A 25,502-nucleotide genomic window follows, 5' to 3' on the forward strand; every position below is an offset into this window, starting at 1 on the left:
CAAAGGAAAGACCTCCCCGAAAAGCATTACGGGAGTGGAGAGGATGTGGCGCAGCGGCCAGAGCTGCTGATTCGAGAGCTGGGGGATCCTGGTTCCAGTCTCAGCAGTGTTATATCCTGTGAGTCTGGGCAACTCATGTAATGTATTATAAGTTGTGCTTTATATATCTGCTGGACCGGAGGGATAGAAGGGGCCACAATCAATGAAGCAGGAGGAACCGGTGCAACAAACAAGTCGGCGGGGTGAACAACAAGCAAAGGGATAGGAGGGGTGCCAGCAAAAGGGCAGGAGGAAAGGTGGGGGGAAAATGCAAACTCATACAGCAGCCAGTTTAGTAAGTGTAAATAAATGTAAAGAGTCTTGCCTAGCTATGACCAGCATTCTGTAGCCAGTGTTGGTTCACTTGGAGATATTGGGGAGTTGGTGTACTACAGACAAAGTAAATGTTGTCGTGGCCTTAGACCTCCACTCGACCAGTTTCATTCCCTAAACAGACATGCAGTTGTGACAGTGTACCACGTTCAGTTTGATTTTCCTTGTCTCAGCAGTGTTTGAGACAATTATACTCACTGCACTTATAAAGATAAGACGTAGCTGAACAATAAAGAAGACTGGAAGCAGAGTGGACGTGGTAAAGTATTGTGGTATGTGAAGCTGCCTGCTGGTGGTGTAGATTCAGCATGTGTTATGTCTTATATCTCAAAGTAGTGAAAGGGGCGCCAATGCTGCCATAACCACAGCTTTCTCAGTCTTGTGTCTTTCTGGTACAATAGAGAGAAAGAATCTGCAAATTACATGCGGAGAACAGAGTGGGTGAATTTCTCTGTGCAAGAATCACCCTACATCCATTACTTGTAGTAGAAAGCAACACACCACTCCTAAAATTGAGGGGAGTGAATGCCTGGTGCAATCTTTTATGAAATGCTGCTTGGTAGCTAAGCTCAGAAGGACTCGGATTGGTGTGGGAGGGAAAAGATGTGTGTTAGTGGCTGGAATTCCCGCCTTTGGAACCTGGGGCGCCAGGTTTGAATCCTAACCTCTGCACTGGATTTAATATAGTGTGATTCTGGGAAAATCGCCCTGTGTGTAAACTGCACCTGTGTAATCTTGACTTGTTGTACACGAAGTTCGTCCCCTGACCCCGCACATATGGTACAGCGCTTCTGTTCTTAATAGCTAGTTTCGCGCTATATAAATGCGCCTGCCCGAGGCCACCCGGTGGCCATCAGGAGGGCGGGCCCTTAGTCACGGAGGGCTGCCCCCGCCCTCCCCCAGCTGGTAAGTTGGCCACCCCTCCTCAGGGCATGTTGCCTAGGTGGAGGGGGGCGGTCTGGTGACGCACGTCCGGGGGCACGGGCAGGGTGAGGGTATATCTCACCCCCCGGCCATTGTGCAGCCTCTTTGGCGCTCCGGACGTTGCGGCAGACACATCGGGAGACTCTTTCGTCGGGGTTTCGACACGGTGAGTGACCCATGTCCTGAGGCCTGCGGGCATTACCCCCCCTCCGCCTACTCCCTCCCTTGAGGTTACAGAGCGATGGCTAGGCGGCCCGCTTAGCGTCGGGCCGCTGTGGAGGTGGGGGTTACGGGTCCTGCCTGGCAGTATTTCGCTGTCGCAGGAGGCCCACGGGTTGGCCTCGCCTTGCCCACCTTATCGGGCGTAAATCCGCCACAGGCCTCCCGTCCCCGCATGGCATCGCCGGGGTCAGAACTGTCCGGTGCGGGTCGATGAGCTTGTTGGGGGCCCTCGTGCTAGTGATCCAGGCACTTGGGCCCCCCCCCGCTGTTTAGCGTCCCACTGTCCGAGCGCGCTGGCGGCCCTGGGGTCGCTCGTGTTGTAGGGGGGAAACCCTGCTGAGTGGCACCCGTGGTCGGCCGGGGGCCTATGCACGAGTGGGCGCCTTCCATGCCGCCACCTGGTTGTGGGGGCCCGGTCCCGCTCCGAGCCGGCGAGGCTTGCATGGCGGCTCCGTGGTCGTCCCCGCCTGTGGCACACGATGCACTTTCCTCGTGCGGTGGTCGAGGGTCGTGTGGCCCGCATGTCTGCCGGGGTGTCCTGGGCCATGATGCCGTGGTGCCCGGAGTTCTCCGTGCCCCCCCCTTTGCTCGAGTTTGAGCGGCCCCATTGCCGTGATGGTTTGCATCGGGTTGTCCTTGCTGTTGTTTGGGGGTCGCAGCCGCAGCTGCCTGGGACCGCGTGCGTGTACAATGCGCGCCGAGGGCGTCCCTGCCTTTAGTGGTAGGGGTGTGCTGACGCGGTTCCTCCTCCCTGCCCCGCGTCCGTTATGCCCCGCGTCCACCGCACATGTAGTGGGCGGCCCAGTGAATTATGTTGTTGGCGGTGGGCCCCATGTGCTCGGTGCTGGGTAAGTCTATGCCCCAGTCCCGTGTGCAGATGCCAGAAGGGTGGCGAATCTATCGTCTCACGGGCCGTGGGGGGTAGGGGCCGATAGTCGGTCCTTTGTTTTCTGCACTGCCGTCTGGTGCCCGGATTGCCCTTGTGCGGCGTTGGGGGGCTGGATGTGATGCAGGATGTGTACCCCCCTCCCCCCCCCCTATTGGTGCTCCTCACCTCGGCCTAACGTTGCTGCTTAGGCACGGGGGGGGGCAGGATGAGCGCGAGCACGAAGTTCATGTTAAGCAGACTGAGAGCCATCTGTTAAGAGATCACAGGGGAGGCGTGTACAAAAGATGGTCTCGGCACAAGGGGGGCTTAATAAGTAGGTGCCTTGCTACTACACCAGGTATGGGTGTGCGAGTGTCACGCAGCAGGGCCTACGAGTTTTGAGGTCGTGTGGGGGTAATGTGTGGGGGGCACGGGGGCGACCTCATAGCATGATACCCACATTACCCCCACGCATCATGGTCCACCAGCAGCTCAGCTAGCACGTACGCTGAAATACGGAGAGGAGTTGGCCTAACGGCTAAGGCGCATGACTTCTGACCTAGGAAACTGGGTTCGAGTCTCGACAACGACGCGAATAAACCTCTGCGATTCTGGGCATGTCACTGAATCTTCCCGGGCCTATAATGAAAGTAACTGGAAAATGTAAACATGTAACGTACTTCGAAAATATGTAATGCGCCCTGATACCTGTTCCGTTCGGGTCTAGTTTGCGCGTTGTAAAGATTGGTGCTGGTTATCGTGGCACGCTGCGGTGGTGCCTGTTGTAGTGAGGATATTTCAGCTAAGCCAGCAAGCTGAGGTCGTAATTCATGTTTCTTAAAGTTTGTTTCCTTGATGTTTCAGGCCTCTCCTTTCCCGCGCCCTACAGTGGTCGCCCCTCCCTCACATCAACACCAAGTAATAGAGGTATGTATACGCCCTGAGTGTGGTCTGGTCTGGGGGATTGTCGCGGTGACTGCAATCCCAGGTGTATACGCGTGTGTTAGGCCACCGGCACCGTGGAGCTCAGGCAAAGTAGGCCCTGGGGCTAGGGAGACAGTCCATGCATGCCCCTCCGGTCTCGCCACTGCGCTCCTCCGGGGCAGTGGGGCGATCCTGCGTATCATTAGTAGCCCGTGGTTCCCCACAGGGCCTAGCTAGTCTCACACTAATTTTTTCCCCTTACAGAAACTCTCAATCATCGCCGGTGTAGGAATTGAAGGTCCACTCGTTCACGAAAGCACCCCCCCCCCTCTTTGACGCATACGGGCGATAGGAGATATCAGTGAGGTAAGCGTAAGGGGGCATGGTCATTGTTGGGAGCTGGGTCGGTGTGCAGGTCGAATCTAGTAGTTCAAACCGCCATTGGAGCAGGTGCGGACGTGGCATAATTTATGTACAACGTGCCGGTCATTCGGGCTGGGTGCGGTGTGTAGGTAGTTAGATGTTGAGCCCTAATTTTATCATACCGTGGCTCACAGTTAATTTTTCTTACAGGGGAAGAGCCAAGTTAGGCATGGAGAGTCAAGGGTCCCCTCCGCTGTTCACGCAGACGTCACAGGTCGACGATTCGGGGATAGGACCCACGCAGGATGCGCAGATGAAGGCTTTAATGGACTTAATCAAGGCGAATGGGGTTGCGTGGGCTAGTGAACTGTTGACAGCCAACCCACCCAGAGTCCCCGTGGCCGGTCCCGTCCTACAACAAGACATTGTGGAGGACCCTGGTCACACCAGGGCCAAGCGCGTGCGCAAACCAACAGTGAAAGACTTTCCAGCTGAACCTCCTCCCAAGACCAGGGCGCCAGAACTGGTTAGGAATGTGATTGTGCATGCCCCCGCCTCACCCCCGGCGGTGACCGCGGTTAGCGCCTCCCTACCCCCTTGTCCGGTGGCCCTCACATCAGACTTCGCCACCAGAGAGGACTTGGGTAAGCTTACGGTTTCGCTCTCTGCCTTCATGTCCGAAGTTAGAGCGAGTTTGCGGGCCACACCCCCGCCGCCATCGTCGCCAAGATCCTCTTTGGCGAAGGAGCAACAAATCGCCCCCCCTTCGCCCACGGCCCCAGGAGTCTCGCTAGTTGCCCGGGTATGGGGCGGGGTTCAAAGTGTAGCCAATGGGGCGGCGCCCGAGTGTTCCCTCATTGACATGGCGTCACTGGGCGATGCTTCACCACCTACCTCAGTTATTGCACCACCCCCTGTCTCAGTAGTTATTGCCCCGCCGCAGGTGTCGACACCTTTACCTGCGCTCCCTGCTGCACCTGCACTTGCGCTGATGCCTGTTCCCTCTGCGCCAGTGGTAAAAATGACTATGGCCCCTCTTCTATCGGGTAAATGTTCATTAGCCTGGCAGGTGGCCCCAGGCAGCAAAAGAATGTATTTGGCGCAGGGAATTTGTCGATATTTTTTCCTTCCTCATGGTGGGTGCGGTTGGTTTTGACATCTGGAAGGTGGTAAGCAAAGATGAAGATAAGAAAGCGCGTTTTCGGTCCTGGCCGGAAAAAACTATTAAAAACTGGAGACAAGCTTTCTCCATCCTAGCGGCAGTGATCACAGAGCGCTTCCCAGAGCAGGCGCAGGGCCTCTTTCAATATGCTACTGTTATAACTGATGAAGCTGCGTCAGCTCCGGGCATGGAGTGGTATAAGTACGATTGCGAGTTTCGCATGAAAATGGCGGTGTGCCCTGAGTTGGAATGGGACCAGATTGAGGTGAGACTATGGATACAACATATGGGTAAGGGTAAATTAGAAGGAGGCGCCAAAGTGAGCACACAGGAAAAGAAAGCTGAAACTAGCAAAGGCCAGTACACAGAGAAGAAAGGTAATTTCAAACAGTCCTTTCGTGGGGGGCGTGGCGGTGGAGGCAATAGACAGGCAAGCAGGAAAAGTTTCACAGCCACTTGTAGGTTGTTCAATGCAGGTAATTGCTCCTGGGGTAAGGCATGCAGGTTTGCCCACTCTTGCAGTAAGTGCAGTGGGCCACACCCTGGGTCAGCATGCGACAAGCGAGATTCTGCAAGTACAACCGGCAAAGACAAGTAAAAACTTTCCCCATGCATTGTCCTCCTGTTCACCCCATTCCGCTCACCCCCCCCCTCCTCACCCCTGGATGGCCATGTAGCTGCAAAGATGTGCTTGGTCCCTAGAGAGGCTTCCTCCTATCATGCCAAAGGTCCGTCCCCTGTCATCATTCCCAACCTACTACCCTTACTAAGATCCTATCCAAATGATAAAGACAGGACCATCCTAGCGGAAGGTTTTCTTGAAGGGTTCACCATACCGTATCAAGGGCCCAGGGTCAGTAGGGATGCAGATAACCAGAAGTCAGTCAGGGACCTCCCTGAGGTGGTAGATAAGAAAATATGCAAAGAAGTGTCCTTGGGGAGGGTGGCGGGCCCGTTCGCGTCACCTCCTCTCCCTGATTTTGTGGTGTCCCCACTGGGTGTAGTACCTAAGAAGGAGCAGGGGGCTTTCAGACTCATTCACAATCTATCTTTCCCTGAGGGTAATTCTGTGAACTCCTGGCTATCAGAGGGGGCTTGCTCCGTTTCCTACTGTTCACTGGATATGGCCATTGACATGGTTAGGAGAGCAGGAAAAGGGGCTTGGCTCGCGAAGGCGGACATTGAAGCTGCATTCAGACTTCTGCCCGTACACCCAGATAGCCAGCATCTCCTTGGATTCAAGTGGAGAGGGGAGTATTACTTTGATAGGTGCATGCCCATGGGTTGTGCAGTGTCGTGCGCCTTCTTTGAGGCCTTCAGTACCTTTTTGCAATGGTCCCTCACCTGGAAGTATGGTTTCTCTGCGGTGTCGCATTACCTCAATGACTTCCTTTTCATTGGGAGGGAGGGCACTCAAGAATGCAGGGAGGGGTTGAATGCTTTCATTGATCTGGCAGGTCACCTGGGCGTACCTTTGGCCCCCGGCAAGACTGAGGGCCTGGCACAGGTCTTAACATTTCTGGGCATAGAACTAGATACAGTTATGGGCGTGTCACGACTCCCCGCTGATAAGGTACAGGACCTCAAAAGGGAAATTCAGGACTTGCTAGGGAGGGACAAGGCTCCGCTGGGGGTCATCCAGAGTCTCCTGGGAAAACTCAATTTTGCAGCCAGAGTCATTCCTGTGGGCCGAGATTTTGCTAGGAGATTAGCCAGAGCCACAGCTAAGGTACTCAAACGTCATCATTTTGTAAAGCTTACTGCGGGTTTGAAGAAAGACCTGATAATGTGGGCAGAATTTTTGTCGGACTTCAATGGGATTGTCATCTGGAGGGCTCCGTGGGTGGACAGCCCAGAACTTTGCATGTTCACGGATGCATCGGGCAGAGAAGGATTTGGTGCAATCTTGGGTGAATTCTGGTGCGCGCAGGAGTGGCCGAATGCTTGGCGTAAGCGGGGTATTACTTCCAACATTACAGTCCTGGAGCTCTTCCCCATTGTTGTAGCTTTGCATTTGTGGCCGGCCCCATTGTCCAACAGGAAGGTCCTTTTCTGGTCTGATAATATGGCAGTAGTTCAAGCCATTAACGGTCTAACAGCCAGCTGCCCATTGGTTCTGTGCTTACTAAGGGAGTTGGCTAGCAGGAGCCTGCGTTGCAATTTGGAGTTTAGGGCAAGGCACATTGCGGGGGTCATGAATGTCGCGGCTGATGCTCTTTCTCGTTTTCAGTGGGACCGTTTCCGGGCGGCGTGCCCTCAAGCAAGAACAGAGATGACCCCCTTTGCACCAGGACTGTGGCGCATCTTGGAGTGGAGCAAGAACTGAGAGAGTTAGGGGAACGGTCGCTAGCCCCAGGTACTAGGAGACGCTATGGTAGTCATTTGGCCACTTTCCAGAAAGCTATGGTTGAGTTGAGTTTGTCCCCCCTGCCACTAGAAGACAAGGTACAAGCTTTTGTGGTCTGGGCCAAGAAGCAAGGTAAATCCCACTCTTGGGTTGGGGGACATCTGGCGGCCATCAGCCACGATGCCAGGTTGAGAGGGCTAGGAGATCCGACCAAGTCCTTCGTCATTAAAGCAGCGTTGAAGGGGTGGGCTCGGGACGAACCTAGGATCCCCGACACTAGGTCTCCCATCGAGTTCCCCACCCTGCAGGCTATGTTAGCAGTCCTGCAGCTGGTGGTACACTCTCATTTCGAGGCCTCCCTTTTCACTGCGGCTTTCGGACTTGCGTTTTTCGGGGCTTTCAGGAGCAGCGAACTGGTTGCACGCTCCAAGTCGGATTTGTCTGGGGATGCCTTAGGGGTGGCGGACATAGGTTTTGAAGCTGGCCTGTCCATCACTCTCAGACGGTCCAAAACTGATCAGACAGGCAAAGGGACGGTTATCCGGTTGGCCCCCTTGGGTGACCCCTGCTATTGCCCTGTAGAGACCCTCAAGTCCTACCTCGCTTTACGTCCTGCAGTCCCAGGTTACCTTCTCATCCATGCTGACCTGAGTCCCTTGACCAAATACCAAATGGATAAAATAATGCTTGCGTGCCTTGATAGAGCTGGTTTGCTGAAGCAAGGGAAAAGGTTCTCCAGCCATTCATTCCGTATTGGGGCTGCCACCTCTGCTTTCAAGGCTGGCATGCAGCCAGAGAGTGTTCAGAAAGTGGGGCGTTGGGAGTCACCCTGCTATAAACGTTACATTCGACCATGAACAAGTTAGCCCGTCCTGGGCAGGTTATTGTATATATGTTTGCCGTGTTCTGCTTTTGTTTAGTGTGCTCCTTGCTGGTGTTGTACACTCTTGGTCAAATAAACATTTACAGCTATTGCGTTTGTTTTCTTTGACAGGGTCAAGAGTGTGGGTCTTGGGGCACTCCACGGTCGCCAGGTTGGGCCGATGGGCAGCGATCAGGCACTGGACGCAGGGCTTTGCTAACACTGGCTGTTCTTGGATGGGTTTCCCTGGCATGCGTTGGAATAGTCTGGTGTACAGATTACAGGTAGCTCTAGCTACCGCGAGACCACCACCTGACCACTTGGTGATTCACCTGGGCGGTAATGACCTTACAAACTGGGGGAGGTCGGCCTTACTCCAGAGAATGAAGGAAGATATTGGGGTCATCTGCGGACTCATGCGTGAGTGTGAGATTTGGTGGTCTGAAATTTTGCCACGTAGAGTGTGGCGGGGCGCTAAATCATGCCAGGCTATTGATAGGTCCAGGAAGAAAATCAACAGCGCCATCAAGAAATTTACCCATCAGAGGGGTTTGGGGTTCATAAGACATGAGATGATACAGGATAAAGTCAAGGGTTACTTCGAAGAGGATGGAGTCCACCTGACGCCGGTTGGCTTAGACTTATTCCTCATCGATTTAAAAGAGGCTTTGCAGAGTAAAGGTTGCAGGTAAAAGTAGTAGCGTTGGTGGGGGACCCGTGCGACGGCGGGGACCATCGCACAGGCTGTGGTGGAGTTACAGGGCAATCCGGAAACAGAGAGGTGCAATACAGTACTTCAGCGGGCACATAGGGGTGCCAGAGCCTAACCTAGAACCTCATGGGAGGTCTAGGAATCCGAGTCGGCGCCCCAGTAGTCCTTCGGGTGGTTGTGGGCCTGTGCAACCGGGGGTTTGCCTAGATACGCCCTGCAAGGGGCGTGAGTAGTGTATTACCATAATTGTGCAGCAGCTGGCTGGTTGCCACTGTGCTGTTTGGCTCATCAGGCGGGCAGGTGGCGAGAATGCGGCCTGCCCTTGGATTGCCCGTAAGATAACCCAACGTGATTACATAATGTTGTATGTAACAATAAACTTGCAGCAATATTTCCCAATCTCAACACTGGTGTCTGTGTGTTATTTGCGGGATATTGGCTATGTGGGGGCGGGGGGTTCCTGTGGCCCTGAAGTGACTATGCGCCTGCCCGAGGCCACCCGGTGGCCATCAGGAGGGCGGGCCCTTAGTCATGGAGGGCTGCCCCCGCCCTCCCCCAGCTGGTAAGTTGGCCACCCCTCCTCAGGGCATGTTGCCTAGGTGGAGGGGGGCGGTCTGGTGACGCACGTCCGGGGGCACGGGCAGGGTGAGGGTATATCTCACCCCCCGGCCATTGTGCGGCCTCTTTGGCGCTCCGGACGTTGCGGCAGACACATCGGGACACTCTTTCCCTCCCTACCTCTAACCCTGAGTGTCAAGTATGGGGGGGACTCCTGAGGGAGTTTAATGTGTTCCTTTTTTCGTTGCAGGTGGAGTTACAGGGCAATCCGGAAACAGAGAGGTGCAATACAGTACTTCAGCGGGCACATAGGGGTGCCAGAGCCTAACCTAGAACCTCATGGGAGGTCTAGGAATCCGAGTCGGCGCCCCAGTAGTCCTTCGGGCGGTTGTGGGCCTGTGCAACCGGGGGTTTGCCTAGATACGCCCTGCAAGGGGCGTGAGTAGTGTATTACCATAATGGTGCAGCAGCTGGCTGGTTGCCACTGTGCTGTTTGGCTCATCAGGCGGGCAGGTGGCGAGAATGCGGCCTGCCCTTGGATTGCCCGTAAGATAACCCAACGTGATTACATAATGTTGTATGTAACAATAAACCTGCAGCAATATTTCCCAATCTCAACACTGGTGTCTGTGTGTTATTTGCGGGATATTGGCTATGTGGGGGCGGGGGGTTCCTGTGGCCCTGAAGTGACTATGAGAAAACACTCACACACAAACAGGGGGGCGTGCGAAGCAGGGTCTAACTCAGTTTAGCGGCAGGCCCCAGAGACCTGGCAGTCGCGCAGTATTCGCCCCTTCTCATAATTTCTGAGTCCAAATGAATGTGTTTATTCGTGAGCGCTTACAGAATCCACATATGGCTGCACGCAGCAGTTCTTGGTGATTAAGGAAGCTGCTGCATTGCTGAAAGAAGGAGTAAGTGAAACGGACTGTGGGTGACTTGAAATGGAAAACTGCATCAATAAGCATTGGTAATGCATCGGTTTTGCCTATGTGATGAATAATAAGTTATTTTTATCAATCACCATCTGGGACGAAGGAAAGAGCTCTGACAAGTATCATGGGAGTGGAGAGGATGTTGCGTAGTGGCCAGAACTGCTGATTTGGGAGTTGGGAATCCTGGTTTGAGACTCCGCAGCTCAATGTCCTGTGATTCTGAGCAAATCATGTAATCTCTTTGGGTGGGCCTCAAAGAAGCCATGCTGAGTTCCTGTGTCCCAGGGAGGGGAAGAAGGTAACTATCCCCAAGGTCAAATCTGGTAGCTCCCAATGCTCCGTCACCATTCCTCCCTGCAGGTTGTGTGACAATTCTTGTGCCAAGCACCACAACAACAATCTTACATTGTCAGCCAAGTGGTTTAACTCTGCGAAGGTTTAAACAGAGGCTAAAAAACACACAGGAGACAAAACGAGATATGCCATTATCCCAAACATAATGCAGGCTTTAACACTCTCCTTCAAACATGACAAGTCTATTATACTCAATGTCACTAAGGTCTAAAAGAAAATCACGACTATTGCACAACTATTGATACCTATGATTTAGAAGCGTAGAAGTACTAGGCTATCAGTAAGCTGGACTGAAAGATATCCAGTTTCTAAAGAAATAGAACGTGGAATTTAAGGTATACAAAACCTAAAACAATTAGGGCCCGGTGTACGACCGTTTTTTGCAGTCGCAAATGGGAAATCGGACCGTTTGCAACAGCAAAAAAGGGTCCTGGCATGTACAAATTCTATTTTGCGAGTCGGTGACTCGCAAAATAGCGTTTGCAACTCTCGCTATTAGGAAGGGCCGTCTCTTCTCAATAGCGAGTCACAATTGATTGTACCATTGTTTTGCAGCCACATTTGCGGCTGCAAAACACTCACAGTTTACCACAAACTTGAAGTTGATGGTAAGCCACTCCCCTTTGTGAATGGATGTGAAAATATTTTTTAAGAGCAGGCAGTGGTCCCAAGGACCACTGACTGCCCTTAAAAAATTAAACAGAAACGTTTAATTTTTCTTTTTTAAAGACATCCTGTATTCCTTCGGGCTGCATTTAAAAGAAAAAAAAATCTTTATTTAAAAAGCAGTCACTGACATGGTGGTCTGCTGACCCCAGCAGGCCACCATCCCTGGAAGTGCTAACCATTCCTAATGGGGTGGCAAATTGCACCTGCCACATGAATATTAATGAGGCATGCAATTTGTGACTCCATTAGGAATCGCAAACAGTGTCTGAAACACTGTGGTACATTCCAATTTGCGAGTTGCAAATTGCGAGTTGCAAAATGACGCAATTTGCGACTCGCAAATTGGTAGGGTCGTACATCAGGCCCCAAATGTTCAAACAATAAGCCAACTAGTCACTATCTTGTTTTGCCACAAGCACTTCTGAAGTAGAAAGCAACCTCATAATTCCAAAACCACCAAGGAAAACAATTACTTGAGCAGACTTTAAAATGGCAAATCATGTGCAAGCAAGCATTATTGGGTATGTGTCTACAGACTCGCCAGACCTAGGTGGACCTCAGCTTTATTTAATGTTCACTGTGTAAGAACACATGCAATGAATAACAGTGACATTCTACACACATTCTTCAAGCCCTTGCAATTTATTTTGCAGTAAAAAGGTTTCCTTACCTTGATATCCATCCTGGTTAATGTCGCCTATGTTCTTGACTGAAATACCAAACATAGAATCCTTTGTTCCATTGAGGCGAATTGGCTGGACGTTACGCCACTTGCCTTTCTGATTAATGTACACATATACAGCACCCCCAATTTCTCCGTCTCGGTCGAAATATTGTGGTGCACCAACAACAATATCTTGCCAACTGGAAATGGAATAAGATAAACATTATTTTAAACAATGTATAGCAATGTTGAAAGGTTTGTGCAAGTAACAAATGCTTTGCATTAATATTACTAGATTTACAGAAATGTTAACTAATTTCCATTTTTACACAATTCCAACTACGTAAGGAATGGCAAGTTATTCAATGGCAGATATAAAGTATCCATTTTAACTTTTAATATTTGTGTTCCTTTCTTAAATGTGTTCGTACACTGGTATATGTTTACGCTGGGCAAAAAAGAGGGGTGTGGCTAACTAAGCATAGTGAATGATGCTCTTTGCATCTCCCTGTCTCTCCCTTTTTTGCCATCTCCCTCTATGGGTTTGTATGAACCACCGTGCGTGATTCACATAAACCAACAGATTTCACCTCAGGTCCAGCTAGGACTTTTAAATTTGTCAGTGGCGTAAAGGCAAGGTGGCAGGCATAAGATTAGATCAGTTATTAACTGATTGTACAGTTATTTAAAAACATGACAATTACGCACAAAAAATTCATAAATACATAAAACGTCTCGTAAAGTACAAATTTGCCAAGGGACGAGCTAAACAGGTTCATTTGTCTAACTTATATAGTTAAAAAAAACTAAATGCAAACAGCGTTATATTATACACTTTGCTGTGAAAACCCCCAGAGGCACAAAAACCCAAAACAACATAGAAGCCATTAAACACAGAAGTTATTTCTTATAGTCTCTTGTGGGCCATGCCCATGCAAAGTAGCCTCTCAAATGAAAAGAATCTTCCTAAAATATTACAACTTCAGCCACCTAAGAGTCTGACCAGATTCTGAGGAGGAGAAGGCTTCAGAGGCTGGGCTGTGCTAAGGCTAATGCATGCGGACATACACTCCGCTAGCCTGAGTCTGCTCACCACACTCTAAAGGGGCTCTAAATGATTTGAAAACACGCCAAGTGCATAACTAAAGAGCTGGGACAATATGCAACGGCCATGCTGGTGAGAGAGTTGGCTGCTGGGACACTGCTTTCTGGAAATGGCAGTTGGTCGCTTTCTGTGGGTAGGTGGTTGGGACTGTGTTTCAAATGATGCCACACCCTAGTCTTAGTGTCTGGGAGCACATTTCTTTCAACTGTTGCTTTTTTGAATGGGGGGGGGGGGCATCCTACAGTTTGGCGGCAGGGAATTTTCATGGGAAGTTGTGATCGTTTGGGTGGCTGATGAGTATGCTGCAAGAAGAGTGCTGGAGACTGACTGAGGCCATTCCTGGGTGCTTATATGTGAAAGGTGAGCAACATTCTGGGAAGGGTTGCTTTTTCTTTCTCATTGAAATCTGATCACAGTGCAACTTAATAACGGTTATAGTACATGAGGGGCATAAATAATGCTGTTAAGGGGCATACGAATACAATTTACACACATGAGAAGTTGGGGGTACATGTTTTCCTGTTGCAAGAAACCAATTTGACACTGAGGAAGGATGCCATTTAAGAAGGTCCTGAAGGGGACACGTCTTCTACACAGGATGTCCAGGCTATACCAGCTCACAATATTAGAAGTATCAATTGATGGGGACGGGGGTTCGATATGTTTTGGTGGTGAGAAGGCTAGATTGCCAGTGTCTGCACCCTAACGTTGACTAAGTAAAGCATTTTAACTCTCTCTCAAACCACCTGGCAAACTATCCATTTCTGCCCAAGATATTTGGCAGCAACTTTACTTGCATAAATGTAGATTGGCATGGATGTCACCCTCCACTGCCACATCCGAGTACTACAGCGGTTCACTGTTTGAAGCGTGGGCAAACTGGGCCCTGAAAAACGGTTGGGGATGAAAAATTCTGCTGCTTTAGAATATAACTTTTTCTCGCATATGCAGCACCTACTCTTGTAGCTTGACAAGACCTACTACACAGAGCAGCTGCAAATATTGATAGCTCATCCAGAGTATCTATGCAGGACGCTTTCAGGTCACAAACAGCTTGTCGTACTTCTGCATTGCGATGCACATGCAGAACATAATCCATTTATGGAAACCTCAGCCTGCGAAGCTGGAGAACCACAACTTTAGGCAGATGATTGGGTATGAAACAGAACACTATTCCACCAACGATGATGAGACAACTTCTGGAACTTTTGATGAAGAGAGATGCATTCAACATTTCGGTCAGAAGGCACTCTGTAAGGACATCATGACACCAGAATCTCTTGAGAAGGATATCCAAAACGTGGAGATATATTTGCGAGAGCTAGAGGGGATAGGTACCACTGACCCAAAACTCCAGAAAAAACGAATCTGATACAAGGATGCACACGCCCACTACATGTAACAACCTCACCGTTTAGATTATAAAAATGATATTGCAAAGATGCAAAGGGATGGGATAAAACAGGCAGATTCAATGGGGCTAATTAAATCGGAACTTAAAGGATCCCTCTTAAGGGGTATGCATGCACACAGGTGAGGATAAATGAAACCTTCAAGCACTATTATTTGAGAATGTATTCAGAATGGGATGTACTGACCAAGCATAACCTATCATGATTTATAGACCGTGTTCGCATAACCTCACTATTGCCAGATCAACTGGTGTGCCTAGAGGAACCTCTGGTACTGCCAAGGGTCAGACATAATCACAGGCATAGTGTTTCAAGCATAGGGCATAAAGCCAATATTTGGAAGAAAGAAAATTATTCTGCAGAGAAATGGCAGGCAAGAGAAATTATTTTGTGGTGTGCAACAGTCCTCTTGGTTGGTTGTTTCTGTAAAGAAATACAATTGCATTACCCGTTCATGTTAGGATGCATATAACCTATTGTAATTTAAGAAATACTTTAAAAGTTACAATGATGGTCCTTATCTAAAGTAGAATGAACTGCGTTGATTGACTCTACAAGGGCACTACACTTGCCTTGAAGACCACCTGGAGACCAGCAGTTTAGTTAGAACAGTTCAAGAGAACTGTCAACACTATCATCTGTAGAAGAGTCGAGGGTACAGACACTTTGTAAATGGGTATCCACAATAGTTGACCCAGAGAAAGTAAATGAGATAGGTCAGTACAACAACTGAGGGATTGTACTATAACAGTAACTTATGATAAGACTTGATAAGCAGTCATCTTAAGATGCCTCAGATAGGTAAACCTTCAACATTTTACAAACAAGGCACTAAAAGAATGCCATCTAGAATCGCTAAAATATTGTGTTCATCTCATACACTTAACCAGTTTGTCCAGCAGGTCAAATGCTCACTTTACTAGCTGGAATGCTTAACCTAGTTCATGACTAGAAATGACTATGAACAGTGGATACCAATAGTATATGAACAATCAACATTTCTGTTGTATGGTACAGTTGTTGTAGCGGTCCCAGTCCTACAGTGTGTTTACCCTGAGCAGCTGGGTGACCAGAGTGTGAGACATGAGGTGCAAAAATGAAATACTTGTATAGTGGATTAATTTAAAATGGCAACCCTATGCTAGGATGAGAAAAGAAAAAAAACTGTTCACAGGTTGTGCTTCCCTTCACAGAGTAAGAAGTCGTCCTCGCAATGTGACTCACCAGAGGACAGGCCTTTTTAACAATAGAATGGGATATGGGATGGGCAACTAATACTGAGTGCACCCTCCCAAGAGTAACTATTACCCAATGTCCTGACCAAAAGTAACAGATCTTAAAATTATTTAATCAGTGTTTTTTATAGTACGCTAATCACCTGTGAGGGTACCCAAGCGCTCTGTTGCAGGAATTTGTGGACTGGCCTGGGGGCTTACAAAAAAAGACAGGTTTTCAGCTTCTTGTAAAAGTCTAGAAGAGAGGAGAAGGCTCTGATTGTTGTAGGAAGTCATTCTAGCCATTAGGTGCCAGGAATTAGAAGGAGCGACATCCCCGCTCTGATTTTGGTATGAGTGGGGTGTGTGCTAGTGAGAAACTGGCAGAGTGGAAGGTGTCTGGCAGTTTGGTGCAGGGCCAATATTGTGGATAGCTTTGTACATGTGAGTATTTAAAATTGCTAGTGCTTGTGTACTGCGAGCCAGTGGAGTTCTCTAAGGTGTGGTGTGATGTCGACTCAGCGTGGCAGGTTGAGGACTACTCTGGCTGCTTCATTTTGGACTGTCTGCAGTCATCTTGTTAGATGGTTGGTAATCCCTGCATACAGGGTGTTTCCATAGTCTAGTCTGCTGGATATGAGGGCTTAGGTGATCAGTTTGCTGGTGTTGTCTGGTAGCCACTTGAAGATTTTCTTCAGCATCCCTAGTGTGTTGAAGCAGGCAGAGACCAATGCGCTGACTTGGTCGCTAATGTGCAGTTTGCTGTCTATAAGGACTCCGAGGTTTCTCACTTGCGAGCAGGGTGTGGTTGTGGGTCTATGGCCCACCAGAACGAGTCCCATGTCGAGGCTTTCTTCCCAAAGACTACCACCATGGTCTTGTCAGAGTTCAATTTGAGGCAACTGGTTTCAAAAGAAATTGATAGCAAGGACTTAATTCACAGCCCTTTAAATCACTTTATGTATTCAGTACCGGGCATTTCTGTCTGACAAAAGAGGTGTGTACTCCTAGTGCCACTTTACAATGTTCCATAATAAAAGAAAAAATGTAATGCTGGAATAATCAGAGGAAGAGTCTGAAGATCACGGATAGTCTGGTTGGGAATGGAAAGGGGAATGTGAGGCACTGAAAGTTGGTGACTAGGGTAAACTACGGACACAATAAATGAACATAAGAGTAATGGCCTTGGTAAGGGATAAAACTAAATATAACTTGGTCTCTGAGACAATAACAAGTGTTACTAATGTTCTCTTCAAAAGGTGCTCATTTGAGCAACTGAATTAAATGAGAGAAGATAGAGTTCACTCTTTTATCCATAAAAATATTGACCTGAAGATGTTATCAGTTCATATCTGAGCCTTCTTACAAAGAATGAAAAGAGTATATCTAAAGTCACGTGCTTACTCATTGAGCAAGAATAAAACAGCAATCCTTGGTTGGGCCATACAGTCTACTAGTGGCGTTATTGAGTAAAAGATTGGTTGCTGAATTCTCATGCAGAATGAACAGTGCCAGTTTAATGAATATCCAGCTAACTCAGTCTGACATCCTTAAATTGGTCCTGTATGGGACCCTAAAGGTAGGCAGGCACATACTTACAAGAGGGAGTGGCTCTTTTAAGCTGCAATACACAAAGAAAAGGGGTGACAGGCTAACCCATCTACTCCCGCCCCCTGTCCACAAACTCAAACACACAAAGAGGAGTAGAGAGTGGTGAAAAGTTTGTGGTGGCTAGTGCTTGGTGTGAAAATACTGCCCTCGCTCACAAAATTGTGACATGCTTCATAATAGGGCTGCTTCAGTACACCCCTGCGCAGAACAATGCCTGGGGTGGAGCAATGGGTGGGGAAGACCAGACATAACATATAAAATATACAGAACCAATAAGTCAAAAAATATTGGGATCACCAAAAGAAAAAGTGCAGTGAAAATTAAAACTAGCTCGGAGGTGTCTCTGTGCGTAAGTTTATTCATGGACACTCCAGCCAGGATTAAACATGTGAAGGATGGTGGTGACGGAAAGAGAGTAATGAACTCCTACACCCTTCCTTACTGCCAATATGTCTACATGTTTCTGCCTTCGTAATTGTGCCCAGAATATAGGGTCACAACGGCATTCGCCAGGACCTTTCTGATCCCAATTGTTAAAATACCCTTTTTACCTGAAATAAGGTTGGCCGGGAACAACTTGTTCCCACACCGAGGGATCCCCTATGTAACACTCTCTCAAAATACTAAAGGGGAAAGAGAAACAACAAACACAAAAGGGCATTATTCATGCGTCCCCTTTCGTAGTTTATCACACTATGCTTCACCACTCATTGCTTTCCGACCACAACATAGGTAAAATGCCCAGATATTGGCAGACTTTCTAGCTGGAGGTGAGCAAGCTCAATAGATTTTTTTTTCTTTTTTTTTCCCCCACTTTATTTGTCATTTTACAGAAGGAAAGAAGAAAAAAAACCAGTATACAAAGCTCAATCTTAGTGCATGACAAGTATACAGTTGGTAGGGCAGTTCTATTTTTTCCCATCACTCATAACATCGCAGTCTATCAATGGCATAAGTTGACACATACATTGCGTGTACCTCGGTCATCCTGCTTTGCATTCCGGTTTCTACGGGAAATGTACATAGTGTTTCCAATCTCCTGCGAGACGTAACCCTGATTATAATATGCGATGTTGTGTTCCCCCTGGGGGTAACTCTGTGCCCAGAGTAAGTGCGTCTTTAGCCCACTCCTGTTGGCTCCTTATCCTGACCCTGTGGGGGGGGCTGTGGTTGCTGTTGCGCCGCTAGGAAGGTTCGGAAAGGGCCCCAGATATCTTTGGGTATAGATGTTAACGGGATAGTATCAGCATACATATCGCTTTTTATCGTGCAACTCGCCATGCTCTGCAGCCAACCTTTTGTTGTTGGGGCCTTTTTGCTGCCCGAAAGGATTGCCACCTCCCTCTTAGCCCGGAGTAGGGAAATAGCCATGAATTTGCGGACCTTCAAGGGGAATTGTACCACATAACCCATCAGCGCTATCTCAGGCAGAGGTGTCAACGGGATGTGGATCATTGTGCTGAGGAGTTTGTGGACGTCCACCCAGAAGACGTGGATCTGTGGGCAGGTCTAAGCAAGGTGAGCAAAATCTGCTTGTGGGGATCGACAGCGTTGGAAGGAGTGCGGTCTGGAGGGGTCTATTCTGTGTGTTCTGGCGGGTGTGATATATATTCTGCGCAGGTATTTAAAATGCAGCAGTCTGTGTTTGCTGTGTAGTGACACCGTGCCTGTGACCCTGCAACATGCCTGCCACTGCTCATCTGTGATCGTAGTGCCCAGATCAGCTTCCCAGGCCGATCGGACTTTTGTGTCGTCCAGTGGTATCCTGAAAGAGCATGCTTTGTAAAGCCTAGATACGAGATGAATTCCGTCTGCGCTGTCTATCACCAAACTGAGCGGGGGGAATGATGGTGGTTCTAATGGGTACTCAGGGAGTGTAAATTGCAGTGCTGCATGCAGTCTAGTCAGGACGAATCTATCCTTAAATGTAGCCTCTGAAAATAGGGATCTGTCCTCTATATCGAATATGTGGCCTCCCGGGTAGAAATCTCCTATCTTGTGCAGATTAAACTTGGCACATGTCCTCTGGACCAGTTTCTCGCCCGTGATAGGTAGTAAGTGAGCATTTGGTAGTGGAAGGGAGGAAGGGTACACTAAATCTGTTCGGATACGTTTCCCTAGCTGTAGCCACGCCCAGCTCGTGGTGTACATCGGCCGAATAGCCTTAGGATCTCTAACAATACCAGTGGGTAGTATTGAGGCAAGCAAGTTTGGAAGGACATAGTCAGATTCTGGGCGAAGATAAGGGATTCTGGTGTCGGGGTGATACCAGCTATGTGCAAAGCTAGCTTGGGCCGCTAGATAATAAAGTTGTAAATCAGGTACTCCATACCCACCTCTGTTGTATGGGAGAGTAAGTACTTGCCTCTTCACCCTGGGAGTTTAGGCGTTCCAGACTAGTTTAATCAAAAGGGAACGCAGAGTGCCAAAAAATTTGTCGGTGAGAGGAATTGGTATGTTCTGAAACAAATATAAAAATTTGGGGAGTACTATCATTTTTATTAAGGCAACGCGGCCAGTCATGGAGATAGGGAGCTTGAGCCATGAGTCAATCCGGGTTTCTAGCTGGGATATTGCTACACCATAGTTACGTCGTATCACCTGCTCAGTGTCTCGATGGATATGGATCCCTAGGTACTTCACTGAGTCAGTGCACCAATCTAGTGGGAATTCCGGGGACCAGCGTCCCGTCCCCTCTGTCAGTGGGAAGATGACTGATTTGTGCCAGTTAATTTTCAGGCCTGAGAAGTTGCCAAATCGGATGATCTCTCTCAATATAGGGTCCAGATTCACTTGGGATCGTGTACGTACAGGATGGCGTCGTCTGCATATAATGAGACTAATAATGGACCAGTTCTAAACACTAACACCCTGTGCAGGTGCCGCTCCTAGAAATGTCTTATGAGTGGGTCCATTGCTAGGATTAATAATAAAGGGGAGAGGGGACATCCCTGCCGTGTACCACGTGATAAAGTAAAGGAGGTCGATAGTGTCCCATTCAGTCTCAGCCTCAGTCTATAAAGTAAGGCAGTGGTGTCTATGAAGCCCTGAGGCATTCCCATCCATCTCATTATTGAGAGAGGAAAAGGGCCATTCCAAAGAGTCGAATGCCTTCTCAGTGTCTAATAGGATTGCTGCTGCAGGAGTTTCAGAGTCTAGTCGGTGGAGTACATTGAATAGGGTTCTAAGGTTAAATGCTGTGGAGCGATGTGGGATGAATCCCGATTGGGCTGGGGATATTATCGATTCTATTAATAAGGATAGCCGACACGCTAAGGCCTTTGCGAGGATTTTGTAATCCAGGTTTAGAAGGGACAGAGGTCAGTAGGAGCTGCATTGGAGAGGGTCTTTACTGGGTTTCGGCAATAAAATTATTACCGCTTCTCGAAGTGTGGGAGGGAGTCGTTGTGTCTCTAGGGCCTCCGCATAAACGTCCAAAAGGTGTGGGGTCAGTAATTCTTTATATGCCTTGTAAAATTCAGGCTTATAACCGTCTAGTCCCAGGGCCGTGGAGGTGTTTAGTGCAGTAATGGCCTTGTAAATGCTATCCGCAGTAATGGGCTCTGCTAAAAAATCTTGCATGAATCTTTCCAGATAGACTAATGCAATTTCTAATAAATATTCTTCCTGCTCGGAGTGATCAGTACTCAATTTAGTGGTATATAACATCTTAAAATAGGCAAGGAACTCATTCTGTATTAACAAGGGGGCTGTAATGGTATGTCCTGCTGCAGAATGCAGCTCCGTAACATATGATTTCGCGTACTGAGGTCTAATCATCTGGGCTAATGTCCTGCTGGGGCGGTCTCCCTCTCCATAGACTCTGGCACTGTTGTATTTGCCCATATATAGTATTTCCTTCTCTGCTGTTTCCTTATATTGCAGGAGCAAGGCCGTTCGTCTTATGTCATAGTCTAGGGCAGTAGCCGCCTTATGGGAGGCATCGAGCATGCTCAATTCTGTTTCCAGGCGGGCGAGCGTAGATCGTAAATCTTTAAGGGTTCCGGCACTCTTAGAAATGCAGACACCTCGTAGGTAGGCCTTAAAACCTTCCCACAATACTGCCTCGGAATCTACCGAACCTGTATTTAAAGCAAAGTATTCCTCAATGGATTCCGACACTTCTTGTCTAAAGCCTTCATCGCCCAATGCCCGTGTCGGGAATCTCCATTGCCGTTCGTACACTTCTGGATGAGGGATAATCAGGCCCAGTAGTACTGGGGAGTAGGATCTGGGGTGGGTGCATATGTTTCAAAACCAACCTGCTAACTCCGGAGAGGCCAACCAGTAATCAAGGCGGGTCCAGGTATTGCTAGCCCCTGTATGATGTGTGTGTGTGGTGTGTACCGGGTCATGTGTCCTCCCTATGTCAGTCAATGCAAAGTGGTCGCAGAAAGAATGCAGGGTTGTTCGCGCTCTAGGTTTTGGGTCAGGGGCTGTTGATGTCGTATCCAAACTGGGAACAAATGTAACATTGAAGACCCCCCCCCAACAATAGAGGAGTAGAGTCTAGGCGCAGTAGTTCTGCATAAAGGTCGTGGAAAAAATCTGGGGAATCATTCGGGCCGTATATACAACCTAGTGTAATCTTATAATAGTACAGTGTGCCCACCACCACAACAAACCTCCCGGCATTGTCGTGCAATACTGAGTGACATTTAAAGGGGAGACGTTTATGAATCAAGATAGCAGTGCCTCTAGCGTAGTTACTGTAGTTACTAAAATAGCGGTTGGGGCCCCAGGACGATGCGAATCGGGAGCAATCTGTAGGGGAGAGGTGAGTTTCTTGCAGTAAGGCTATGTCGACTCTATGCCGGTTCAGGTATTGCAGGATCTGCCAACGTTTTCGTGTATCATTCAGGCTCCTTACATTCCACGTCATCAGGGTGACAAGAGAGGGGCCCGCAATGTGCCCTATGTGGGCCATATCTGTGCGTTAGTCTGTAAAACAGTGAACTGCCATTGCCCGCATCCCGCCATTGTAATCACGATTGAGCTTAATTTGAACATAACACAATTTAAACACCACAATTCCCATCCCCCCACCCTCCACCCAGCCTTCCCGCCCATTCGGAAAGGCAATAACCTATTGCCAACGATAACCCATGATGTCCAATCCGTTTGCTGTATATGTAAGTTAAACATCACAGGGCACAAAATAGTGCAATAGTGCAACAATCGCAGTTAGAGGCGTACACCAAAACGGGGGGACCTTCGCTAACCAATAACACTGTAACTTTTGTCGGATAATGTCAATGTAATCACCCATTATTCTTTCAGACCAGAAAATCAGCGGCAGTACATTTAAAAAGGATATGGTTTCAGCCCTGCCCAGATGAAGAAAACAGGTCGGCACTGGCGTCAAAACCGCTCTGGGGTGGGGAAGAAGGCACAATGTCGGAAGGATTTTTGTTGTTGACTTTGTAGGAATGGCAGAAGTCTTGTGCCTCCGCAGGTGTTTCAAAGATACGGGATGGTCCGTTCACTTCCACCCTTAGTCTGGCAGGGTATAACATGCCATATTTCAATCCCAAGTTTCTGAGGGCGGCTTTAACTCCCTGAAATTTCCTCCTGGCGTCCTGCACTATTGTGGTAAAGTCCGGGTATACGGACAGTTTGGAGCCCTGCCAAGTAAGATCTCCTTTTTCCCTGGCCAAGCGGGTTGTGGTGTCTCTATCGCGGAAGTTTAGGAGCCGTGCTATAGTGGGTCGTGGAGGGAGGCCTGGGTTGGGCCTCGGGCCTAAGGACCTGTGGGCTCGTTCCACCATGAAGGTCGAGGTGAATGCTTCTTTGCCAAAAAGGTCTATCAGGATGGATTCCACTAGATTGTCCATACGTCCAGCCGCTGTGGATTCCGGAACGCCCACTAATCGGATGTCATTTCTGCGGCTTCTGGCTTCCAAATCCTTGTTTTTGATAGCCACCTCTTTTAGTATCCGCTCCATTCTGTCGATTCTCTTCAGGGACTGAGCCATGCCGTCCTCAAGGTCGGATGTTCGAGATTCCACTACGTCTAAGCGCCGATCGTGGATTTGTAGTTTTGCTCCTAGGTCCGCTATGTGTTTATCAAGGGAGTCATAGCGGGTGTCTAGCACCTTCAAGCCTGTGCGCATTTCCTGTAGTAAATGGCCAATTTCTCCCAGTTCTTCCGTGGGCGCTGTAGGGGGCTGTCCGCCCGTCGCCATGTCAGGAGGGGGTTCTTTGTGCGCTGTTGCCAATTTCTCGAAGGAGAGTTGGCCTTACCGCAGTTCTCTATTGCCCATTACGCGTTACTCCACTGCAGGGGGGGCGCTGTGGTTGCCTGGGGGTTGTGCCGGGGGGGGGCGGTGATATCTGTATTCCACACACCCCTGCTGATGAATTATGGTACCTCTTCATCTGAAAAGGGCCCCTGACCGGATTCACGTGATGATGAAGGGTAGCGGTGATTTACTCAATGGGGTTCCAGGCGTGTGTGTGGGAGGCTAGTTCCCCCAGGTCGTAGTCAGCCGCCTCGGCGGTCACGCAGGTATGGGGGCACGATTGTCCTGGCGCGGCCACGCCTACGTGCAGTAGATCAGACCGGGTTGCTGCTCGGTTATGGCAATGTGGCCCGCGCTGCAGTAGCAGGCCCAGCTGGGTTTTCCCGGATAGAGTCTCCTAGATAGTTCCACGGTGATGAGGCAGTGGGAGGGCAGGGGGAGCCGTGCAGAGCCGCGGTGTGATGAGTGTTCAAATGGTGCTGCGCTATTTACCGCACCTCTCTGGGGTGTGGAGTCTGTGTGTTGGTGCTCCACACTCTCGGCGCCCCTCCCCCGTCACAAGTGCAGCTCACTCACCGGCCGTGGAGGGCACGTTTCGAGATCGCGCCGTCGCGCGTCCGATTCACCCGCATATACTGCCCCCGAGCAGCGTCGGCCCGTTATCAGGCTTCAGGGCTTCCTCGATCTCTTTAATCATGTCGGCTCTGGTCGGCTGGGCTGCCGGTGTCTTCAGGCACTCGTCCCGGTCGCCATCTTGGATTTTTTGGCGGCGTGCCGTTTTCGGCAGTTTTTGGGCTTTCTACGGGTCTTTGCACGTTGGGGAAGAGCTGAATCAATAAAGGCACCTTTCCGATGCCCTTTGGTTGCATTTTGGCCACTTAGAGATGTTTGTGGGTCGGATGTGCTAAAGGATATCGGAGAGCGTTAGCTCAGCACGGCCATCTCGGATGCCAGCTAAGCCATGCCCCTCCGAGCAAGCTCAATAGATCATCACCACAGACACCTTCTCTCAGAAAAAGCAAAGTCAGGCGAGTTCCTTCCTCCTATGGCAGAGGATAACAAACTCTGTTTTGCAACAAATCACAATACAACAGGAGGGCTTCTTTCACTTCCCGGCATGGAATCTGAGGACCAACCATAACCAGGAAAGGTCTATTGATCATGTGTATTTCAATGCACTGCTCAAGCAAGATTCTTCTGCAATGGAGGGCCCATGTGTGATCGGTGGCATCACTGCAGTCAGGGGATCACCAACAATAAATATTGCAAATATATCAAATGACAATCTACCAATAAAATTGGTGATCTACAAAAGTAATGGTAACCCCTGAACTCCAAGTGTCTTGAATCCACCACCATAGCGTTGGTTGACAAATCTGAAACAGTATGAAGGAAAAAACTTGAACCCAGTATGCTATTCCCAAAAATCATAATCCGTTTTGTCTCAAATGAGAAAGAGACTTGCAGACATCATCTACTTTCCGGTACAGAAGGCACATCCAAAATGTGTGGCTGTACTTATCAAGAAACAGAGGCAAAGTAGCCATCTATTGTCAAGCCAGCTTTGGACTCTGCTGTACAGTCTTGCCTATCGGAAAACAGACTGGTCAATATCCTCAATACAGCGACTGCCCACCCTTTAATAAATCTGAAAGAAATGCTGTGGTCTATGGTTTGTTGAACAACTCGTACCAACTAGCTTTTTGTGTGTTCTCTGGCCGCACAACGATGCAATATGAAGACTGCTAATTACCTTCCTTGGTCTACAGAAATCTAAATAGATCAACTTAGCCTTTATTATCATGGTGGAGAGCAGCACCCCTCAGAGAGCCAGCAATGGACCCCGGTGACATCAAACCTCGGGCCAATATTTAAATCTAGGAGAAAGGAGTGAGTGGCCCATCTCCCAGAGCATCAAAATGCCCGGGCTACCCATCCCCTGGGACCGTCTATTCCATTGTGTCCCGGGAAGCCTGCCTGTG

The 25,502-nt window shown here is 49.1% G+C and overlaps 1 protein-coding gene across 2 annotated transcripts in view; it reads right to left on the minus strand.

Annotated features, from left to right (window-relative positions):
• The window catches only part of ITGA6 (integrin subunit alpha 6), a 229,215-nt gene that overhangs the window by 84,791 nt on the left and 118,922 nt on the right, over positions 1-25,502 (minus strand). For both annotated transcript variants that reach the window (XM_078681563.1, XM_078681564.1), the window contains exon 7: positions 11,943-12,136. In XM_078681563.1, coding sequence (XP_078537689.1) covers positions 11,943-12,136 — 194 coding nt within the window. The remainder of the gene's footprint in view (positions 1-11,942; positions 12,137-25,502) is intronic.

Source organism: Lissotriton helveticus, chromosome 3_1, assembly GCF_964261635.1.
Source record: "Lissotriton helveticus chromosome 3_1, aLisHel1.1, whole genome shotgun sequence".
NCBI lineage: Eukaryota > Metazoa > Chordata > Amphibia > Caudata > Salamandridae > Lissotriton > Lissotriton helveticus.